This window comes from Labrus mixtus, chromosome 10 (genome assembly GCF_963584025.1).
Source record: "Labrus mixtus chromosome 10, fLabMix1.1, whole genome shotgun sequence".
Taxonomy (NCBI): Eukaryota; Metazoa; Chordata; class Actinopteri; order Labriformes; family Labridae; genus Labrus; species Labrus mixtus.
The window spans coordinates 23650838-23660472 of NC_083621.1; the positions used below are offsets into that span (position 1 = coordinate 23650838).

Here is a 9635-nt window from a genome sequence, read left to right on the forward strand (position 1 = left end):
CTCAAACGAAACAGCTAAGCAAACACAGAAAATGCTTGAAGGGCAGCCAGTGTTGGTACATGAACAAAACAAGTACAGCGTGTGTCACTTGAGCTGGAGACTGTCCAGACAAACCCCAACTTTGTTCTGTATAAAACTTGAAGCATAGCATGTAAAATAACTGGCAATTTCAACGTATAAGAGCACTTCTTTTAAGCATTTAAAGCACCCTTCTGAAGCTGCAAAGAAATAGGGGGGACACAGTGCAAAGAGGTGCTGATTTTAATACCTTTTTGATTTCAACATGATTATACAAGAGAAAATTAACCAATATACAGGAGATTTATGACCGATAGAAAAATTGTATTTATTATACTTTCCAAGATACATTCTATTCATTTGTAATGTCAAGAAACACTCATAGTTTGAACGTAACAATACTTTTAAATAAGGACCGGATAGAGTTAGGTTGAGAAAAAAATAATTTCCAAATAGAGCCTTCCTTGACAATATAACCTCAAACTAAATAAATTAAACAGAGTTATTTGAAGCCATCATGACTGAGCGTTGTATTTTTTTTTCTTCTTCTTACTAATATTGCACATGATGTTTTTTTTATGATATGATTCAGCCCGAGGCTAACAATTTTTAGAGCTTCAATTAGCAAGCCTTCCGCAAACATCTCCACACACACATCCCCCAATCCCCCCCCATTCCCACCCCCCACCCCCTCATACCCCCCACCATCATCCCAACAATTCTGGAACCATATCAAGTTTAATGCACATTTATTTTGGTTGCATAATGTTAATAAGAAACCTTTTACAAGATACTGTGGGAGATATAAGAATAAGGAAACTGCTTGAAAACTTCACAGACTCTATCAGGCCTCGGCTTTTTGTCGTGCGACACAATAAAAAGGAAACATCACAGACACATTTTTCGCTAAAACCCCTTTCGTCCAGCGGGTCGAGTTCTTCAGAGAAAACTGAGAGAAACCAACAAAAAAAACAAACCCCAAACAACCTTGAAAATCGACTCAGCAGTCACTTCTGGTGGCCTGAATAAGCTCTGATGCATCGTTCTATCAAGTCCTTTCCACTCTTTGTGTATTATTCTTTCTTGTTTTTTTAAATAATACCAATAACTCTTTAAATAATCCTGCATAGAAAAATAAATTAACTATGTTTGTTAAATTCTTTTTACTACGAATTGAGAGCTGACAAAGGGAGTTGAATCACCGATTGGATTCTAATAGCGGTTTGTTTTGACATTTCTGGCTTGTAGTCTCTTGATGATGATGCTCCGTCGTACAGTATTTATGTGTGTGTGTGTGTGTGTGTGTGTGTGTGCGTGTAGAGGTGTTTGTCCTTCCTTGTAATTTACAAACCAGTCCCACAGATACAAATAATGTAAGACTTACAAAATAAATTCCAGGTTACGCTTACATAGCAAGCAGCTTTGTAAATTTGATATATCCTTGGGTTTTTCCACTTTTTCAGAAACAATGTCCTCTGACAGTGTATGTGCCGTTAGATTTCACCCAAAAAAAAAAAAAAAAAACATACAGTAACTGTAAGTAGCAACTTTGAAAGAGGAACACAACTCCATTCAGAAGACACTATATTTAACATGGCTCTTTACACAAAGAGAACAAGTCATGAAATCATTCCACAAAAAGAGTTTTTGCAGTGCCTCGGGTTACTGTGAATTGGATAAAAAAAAAAATAAAAAAAAACAAGAGCCGCCTCCCGGTACAGAGCAGCAGTATACTGCCACACTCGGGTAATCCAGACAACATGGCAGAGCTTCTGCATTTGGAATCCTGAAAGCATCCCCCAAGAACAAAAAAAGAAAGATATCCTTGCAAGAACAACGAAAAAAGTTCAAAGTAGCATCCATTGAGTCATCAACTCTTGTTAATCTCATCCCAGATGTCATGATACTGGAGACTTTCCAAAGTAAAATAACAACAGTGACCTCCTTTTTCTCTCTCTCTCTCTTTCTCTTAAAGAGGGTGAGAGACAGACGCGTATTCTCTCAATCAATGTCCTCAAGACCTTTTGATTTGGTTGGGGGAAAAAAAACAAAAGGAGAGGAAAAACAACGACAGGAACCAACGGAAAAAAAGGGAGAAAAGTACCCATTTCAAATGCAGCAAAAACACTACGACTGTTTGGTTGCTTTTTAGGGTGCTATATCGTACGTATGTGGGGTTCATACATGTAGGGGTGTGGATAATCCAAAAGGGTCTTTAACTGTGATATAGATCCACGCTGAATTTAGTTATAGCATTTTGTTCTGTGGAGCCATTTTGTCCATCTCTGCATTGGTCATTAAGGGTTTCCAGAAGGCACTTTTTTTTTGCTGTGTGTGTGTGGGAGTGTGTGTATGCGTGTGTGGCTGCAGAGAGGGAGATGAGGACAGAAAGCGTGAGCTCTAGTGGTGTCGGATGGTTTGTGAAGGCCAGATTCAAACAAAGAAAGGTACACGTGTTTGGCTGTCTTGTCTATCTGCCTGTATGTGTGTGTGTGTGTGTGTGTGTGTGTGTGTGTGTTTGACTTCCCTGTGTATGTGTGATCAATGCACAAAATGGAACAGAAAGAATCCCTACATTTTACTCAGCGCAGTCTGCTCCTCAAGCACCTGCAGGTAATCAGGCGTTCCTTGGAGCTTGGCTTTGAGCTCGTAATACTCACTTTTTCTCTGCTCCACCACTATCTTACTGTGGTTCCCGCCTATCAGCGATGACTTCTTCATCTTTTTGTCCAGTGTTTTCTCCGGGTAGCGGATCTCGTAGCCGCCCATCCCTATACTGTTGAAATCTCTTTTGTCCAGGAAGTTCTGGATGAACATGCTGGGCTCTCGGTGAGGGAGGAACTCCTCGAGTTCATCGATGGTGCTGAGACGCTTGTTGCGCTCCAGGGTGGATAGCGAGTCTTTGTCCTTGTCGGCGCTGTTCCGGAGGATGATCTTCTGCCTCTGTGAGTCTGCAAACTTGAAACCAGCGTCCATGTCTGAGGAGCGGCCGATTCCACACGTGTGGCTCTTGCCAATGTGCTCGATGGTCTGCGGGATAAAAGTCTCAGCTCCCAAGTCGTCTCCCGGGATGGAGCCTTTTTTGCCGGATTTGTGTCCGTGCCTGCGGAGCTGCAGCGACATGGAGCCGCACTCTTGATTGCCAAGCCCCTCCTGCCTGCCCACTGGCTTTTTATTCCTCCTCAAGACAAAGACCAGAAGGCAGAAGGCCACAAACACAGTGAGGATAAGCACTACCAGAATGCTGAGGATCATGATGGAGAGAGGCACAGGCCCTCCCGGCGGTGCTTTTCCAACTCCGGCAGGCGACACCGAGGTCAAAAGAGGGGTGGCGCTGGTGAGGATTACCGGCGGTCTCGCGATAAGTTTGGGACACAGGATCTCATTTTTCAAGAGGCGCAGCTCGATGTTGGAGAACTGCACGGGGGATGCACATTTCACCTCTTTGGCAGCCACTCCATCACTCAGCTTCTCTAGCCAGAGTTTGAGGGCCACAAGATCGCAGGAACACTCCCACGGGTTCCCCTCCAGGTCTATTTGGGTCAACGATCGCAGCTGGTCCAGGACACCGCTCACTGGCAGGGTCATGAAGTGATTGTTTTTCAGATTGAGCCGTGCTAAGGAGACACCCGCAAACACATAGGCAGGGAGACTCCGCAGAACGTTGTTGTTGAGATACAGAAGTTGAAGGTTTGGCATGGAGTCGAATGTGCCCGCTAGGATTTCTTTAATGGCATTGTATTCCAAATATAGGTACTGCAGATTTGCAAGGCCCAGAAACATCTCTGGGTGTAACTGTTCTAGTTGGTTACCATTCAAATACAGTCTCCTCAGGTTGGTGAGGTTAGCGAACACACCTTTCTGCACTGTGACAATTTGATTGCTGCCAAGATGTAGCAAATCCAGACCTTCAAACCCTTGGAAATCACTCGGGCTAATGTCACGGATGTAATTCCCACTTAGGTGAAGTTTCTTGGCGTTTGGGGGTTTGGGAATGAGATCAGCTAAATTTTTCACATTTCTCTCCTGACAGCTGACACTGATGCCGAAGTCAGAAGGGTGGGCTTTACAGCTGCAGGGCTGCGGACACAACAGTGGAGGGGTTCGCGTCTGAAAAGAAACAATCTGACTATTTCTTCCAAAGGGGGGCAAACCAGCCACGATACCGTTACCGTAAATCTTTGATGAGTCTGTGGTTTTTGGCGCTTTTGTGGCTAGAGGAGCCACTGTGGTTGGGGACGTTTTGGAGGGCGGCTGCCCGCTATCAGGCGCCACAGGCGGCATCCGCACATCAAAGTCACTCCCTGTTCCCATGGGACAAAGCTCCTGTTTGTTGGTTTCTTTTAGGAGTCTGCCGTACAAGTCACTCGGTGTTTCACATATGGCCTCGCCAATGAAAATATTATACGGCATGTTTTCTAGCCATGCTTTGAGAGGTGCTAAATCACAGGTACAATTCCAGGGGTTGTCATCCAGCTGCAGCTCTACAATGCGCCCAATGTGCTCCAGAACTCCCAAATAGGGAAGCTTCTGGATCCTGTTCCCCCTTATATCCAGGTGTGTGAGCGAGGCAAAGCGAAATATGTTGTCAGGAAGGGCCTGAATGAGGTTGTCATTCAGGATGAGCACTTTTAGTCTGTGCAGTTTGTTAAATGCTCCCTTTTCAATATATTTGATCAAGTTGTAGTCGGCCTGGAGATATTCCAAGTTTTCTATCCCTTGGAAAGTATCCGCTCGCAGCACCTTAAGCTCATTATTGTTCAGGTGCAGCTGCTTCAACGCGCTCATCCCCAAGAACGCTCCACCTTCAATGTTCTGCAGTTTATTGTTTCCCAGCTGCAGTGACACAGCGTGGGTGAAGTTGAGGAACGAGTTTGGGTAGAGGATTATTAAGAAATTGTTCTGAAAGTTCATGTGGTAGAGGGACGAGGCCGGCGGGATGAGCTGCGTGGGCCGGTAGACGGTGATCTTCTCGCAGTTGACGTACAGCACGTTTTCCACGGACATGCAGGAGCAGGCGCTGCAGGTCTCGGCCATCAGGTCCGAGGCGGACGGGTCTGGCATCTGGGGTCCGTCCGACATGGAGGGGGAGGAGAGGGAGGAGGAGAGGGAGCCGGTGATGGAAGAAGAAAAGGCTGCCAGCAGGAATACGAGCAGCATCTCGCCGGTTAGAAATCCTCCCCCAGAAAACCATTTAGTTACCTTTGGAGAAGAAAAGAAAGTGGCATGCACCAACATTCACACACACACACACACACACACACACACACACACACACACACACACACACACACACACACACACACACACACACACACACACACACACACACACACACACAGGGATATACATGTGCAAACAAGCCCACACACACACACAAAGAAAAACACAAAGACACACAAAGAAAGCAAACCATCAAAATGTATACTTGATATCAATTATACTGGTGTTTCAATATACCTTTTCTCCCCTTTTTTTTAATCACAACAAAATGCCTAATGGGTTCCCCTTCACTGTTAATACGAGAATTTTCAAATTATAAAAATGTATATGCACAATACAAATTATTGATCATTTCATCAGATCACTTCATCATCATCAAACACTGACACTGATGCAGAGTTTTTTTCGATACTGCAGCGGAGCATTATACTCAAACCCTGAACTGCTGCACATCTCTGTATCTTATTTGACACCCAAAGCAATCATGTTGAAAAATGACTCAAACTGTGGCACGTCTAACTGTATCCTGTACCTTCCTCTCGGCTTATTCAACATAATCATATCAAACATTTATACATATTGTTTTTTAAAAGCCAGCAGCAGCAACAACTCTTAGCAGCACACTCTGCTTATTTAAGAAAAGCAACTGTGAGAGCAAGGGGAAGATGAAGACTTGGGACTGTGCCCATCGCTGACATATTGAGAGGGTTTGAGCGGCATGCATATACCACACATAATCCTTTTTTTTTGTGCACACCAAATAAAGAGAGAGAGACGGACGTTTTTTTTTTTTTTTAAATCTAGAAATGAAAATGAATAATTCAATAAATGAGTAAATGCTGGCCATCATTAAGGAAGAAGGATGCAATCTATTCAAATTGAGACTTACCCAAAGCTGAGGCGGTAATGAATGCGGCTCCCTCCGGAGACACGGGGCAGCTATGGTGAGACATGGATGGAGATGTGCGCAAACAGTTCTCCCAGCTGAAGTCAGATGCACGTAGTTAGAGGGGCGCAACAAGGTTCCTCCAGCTCCTATATCCCCATGCAGGCTAACTGTATATCAACCCGAGCCAGGCAAACTGGAGGGGGGGGTGCGGTGGAGATGGAGAGCAAAGGAGAGGGGTGGGAGGAGGGGGGGGGGGGGAGCTCCGATTTCACCCGATGCGTCTTTTACTGACGGGCTCCTCTTGCTTGGAAAAATCACCCCTCTGGTCGTTCGGTCCCCAAGGTGGTTGTACTACCTCCATGGGAGAGCATTCATTTGGTTGCAGGAGAGAAAGAGAAAGACTTCGAAAAGGGAGAGCGGAAGAGAGAGAGAGAGGTAGAGAGTGAGTGAGAGAGAGAGCGGGAGAGAGAGAGAGAAAGAGAGAGAGAGAGCTTTTAGAGATCTTAAAGGCGCGTCCGGCGACTCCAAGGCGTGAAAAAAGGCGCAAGGTGGTCAGTGATGCGGTGAAAGAAGTCCGTCATTTTTTTTTTTTTTTTTTGGCGTTGTTGTAGGGAGACACTGAAGAAGGACTACTTGCAGAGAGGAGAGGGGAGCGAGGATGGCCAACACTGTGCGTCTGGCTTCGGCTCAGCTCAGCAACCCCCCAACGATCCTACAGAATAAATGCTGGTTTGTTTCGGGCGAAGTTGCGCACCGGGATAACGCTTTCGATGGCGGCAGCAGCCAAAAAGCTCCCATTAGGTCATGTATACATTTTTTTTGTCCCTCAAGGACTCATAAATCCAACAGTTATTGTCTGAAGCGATCAGTTTATTTGCACACACAGGCGGAAAATATGTCTTTGTCAGTGTCCATCCAACGGGAGTTATTTAAAAAAAATATATATATACCAATGAAAAAAATATGGGCTTTGGTGATATCGACGCTTTTTTCCCCTGGATGAACATGAATCAGAAAAAGTAAAGAAAAAGGCGAGAGAGACAAGTGAGAGAAAAACAAAAACCGGAGCGTAAAAAATGAATAATGCAGTTATTCAGCCTTTAGTCCGCTGCAGTGCAAGTGAGGAGCCGCTGGAAACTCTGCGCTTTCCCCCGCTTCCATCGGTCCACACAAGATGTCATCAAGAAATAAACTTGCAGAGATAAAGTATTGTTATTTCTTAAAGGCAAAAAAAACAAAAAAAAGATATCCAGTTTGAGGAAATGGTGCGAATTGAAGGAGAGGAAAGCAGGCTTGTTTCCCCCTCCTGTAAAGACAGAGCAGTATCCGTGTCAGGCGCATAAGTATGCTGGCTCCTTCTGCAGCCGCATTCACTGAGCTTCCCACACGACTAAAAGAGGCGAATGCAGAGATGTAGAGAGGGAGGGAGGGAGGGAGGGGAGGGAGTTGAGCGAGAGAGAGAGGGAGAGAGGGAGAGAGAAAGAGAGGCAAAGAGAGAGAGAGAGTCGGGGGCGGGGGTCCGTCACATACACCGAAAAGCGACAATAAAACAGTTCAGACCTTCAAACAGGTCCACTTTCTGACCCTGTTTCTGGCATTGCGATCCTCTTTTTTTTTATCCTGTATTTTTATTATTATTATAGCACAGGGAAGCTCTTACCATTTTTTTTCCATCCCTGTAACCTCTTCCAAGAGGATGGAGATGAAAAGAAAGGAGGGGGATGTATGTATGAGTGTGTTTGCCGGTGGGTAAAAAAAAAAAAAAGCGCTTTACCTGCCAAATCGTCGCATTGGACTTGACTTGCGCGACACTACCTGAGCGCGTCCCCGAGGTCCGATTGGAGAGATGTTAGGAAGGGAGCGACAGAGGGTGCGTGTGTGCTTAAAACCTGGCACGGGAGCGCGCCTGTGAGCGGCATTTTAAACAGAGAGGAGAGAGAGAGAGAGAGAGAGAGAGAGAGAGAGGAGGAGAGGAAAGGAAGAGGAGGAGGAGAGGGGTTATTATTCAAGAGTGCTGCAGTCAGACGGGCTGCAAGAGGGGAAAAGGGAGAAGGAGGTGGGAAATCAGTCAATCAGGAGCTTACGCGGTTCACATCTCCTCGTTGTGTGTGTTTTGCAGGAGGGACGGTCTCGGAAAAGAGAGGAGCAGAGAGGAGAGGTGGGATGGATGGAACTGTGGAAAGGTGGAGAAAGGAGGAGTAGAGCGCCAAAAGGTACGGCAACACCCAAGTCTCATTTTATTTCTGTCCAAAATTGTTTGTCTCCTTAGAGTCACCGATTTTTTTTTTTTTTATCTATCTATCTATCTATCTATCTATCTATCTATCTATCTATCTATCTATCTATCTGTCTATCTGTTGATTTATTCATGGGAGGTGACTTCGGGCTGAGTTAAGTGGCAGCGTGGCGCAGCGCCCTCGCTCTTGTCTGTAAAACTGACACCCATGGGAGAAAAGGGAGTCGTACCTGAAACCTGACAAGTGTCAGCGGCCTCACCGGAAGCCTCACCTCTGGTTTACTCTTGCAACAGGTGCCTTAGCCAAGTGACGCACACGTAACACAGGCAAGGAGAAAGGGCAGATGGGAAGTATGGATTTCACAGCAGCAGAGGTGTGTTTGCGGCGGTGGGGATGGGTGACATGTTTTTTTTAATTTTTTTTATCAGATTAAAAATTTCCTTCATCTGATAAAAATGGAAAACTTTTTTTTTGCAGGAGGGATTAAGTTTCAGAACATTTTTAATTTTCAAAATAAAGTATGGTGTAAATCATAATCTGGTTCGTGTGTCTTTCTTGTTTTTTCTAACATTTGATTTCTGAAAACTAATTCCTGTGTCCTAGCATCTTTATTTTATTCCTTTATTGTAAATTATAACCATTATCCACATCGAATATGTTTTTGATTGCCATTTAATTACACAGAATCAGACGTGTTTTTCTAATATTTATATTAAAGCGACTTTAAATAACGTGGAAAATAAATCAAGAGGAAAAAGAATCCTCATTTCAGAATTGTTATGCATAATTAGCATACTTAATCATTATTCGCTTTAAAAATATTGTTGCTCATAATGAATGGTTGACTTATCACTGTTTCACAGAAGTAAAATATGATTCATCATGCTGTCACATGTCTGCTGCACTGCATGAATTGTTCCAAAGTTAAAAAAAAAAGAAGGTCTTTGTCAGACTAATCCAAAGGTGAAATCATCTCACTGCAACTTAAGAAAAAGAGAATAAGTTTCTATTTCTAACGGGGAAACACAATCACCTTTACAGCTTACTGTGGGAGAAATAGTTAACAATATGCAACATGTTGTGTGGAAAAGCTTCAAAGGGCATTGACGTACGGAAACCCGAAGTGGACATGCATCTATACATTTTATTTAGCTCCATTTCTCTTTGATAGTAAAGTACATTTGGCTTGTTTTCTCAATATTTCAATTCATTTACGGGATTTTCTTGAGGTAACAAAACAGATTTTAACCGACGTAACGATTCAATTA

The 9635-nt window shown here is 44.1% G+C and overlaps 1 protein-coding gene across 1 annotated transcript; it reads right to left on the minus strand.

Annotated features, from left to right (window-relative positions):
• Nucleotides 1-1294: 1294 nt before the first annotated feature.
• Nucleotides 1295-7554, minus strand: slitrk4 (SLIT and NTRK-like family, member 4). Its single transcript, XM_061048802.1, has 2 exons — nucleotides 6131-7554; nucleotides 1295-5220 (listed from the first exon to the last, which is right to left on the minus strand). Exon 2 carries the CDS (start codon nucleotides 5176-5178, stop codon nucleotides 2590-2592), a length of 2589 nt encoding a protein of 862 aa, XP_060904785.1. The 5' UTR covers nucleotides 5179-5220; nucleotides 6131-7554; the 3' UTR covers nucleotides 1295-2589.
• Between the last annotated feature and the right edge of the window lie 2081 nt (nucleotides 7555-9635).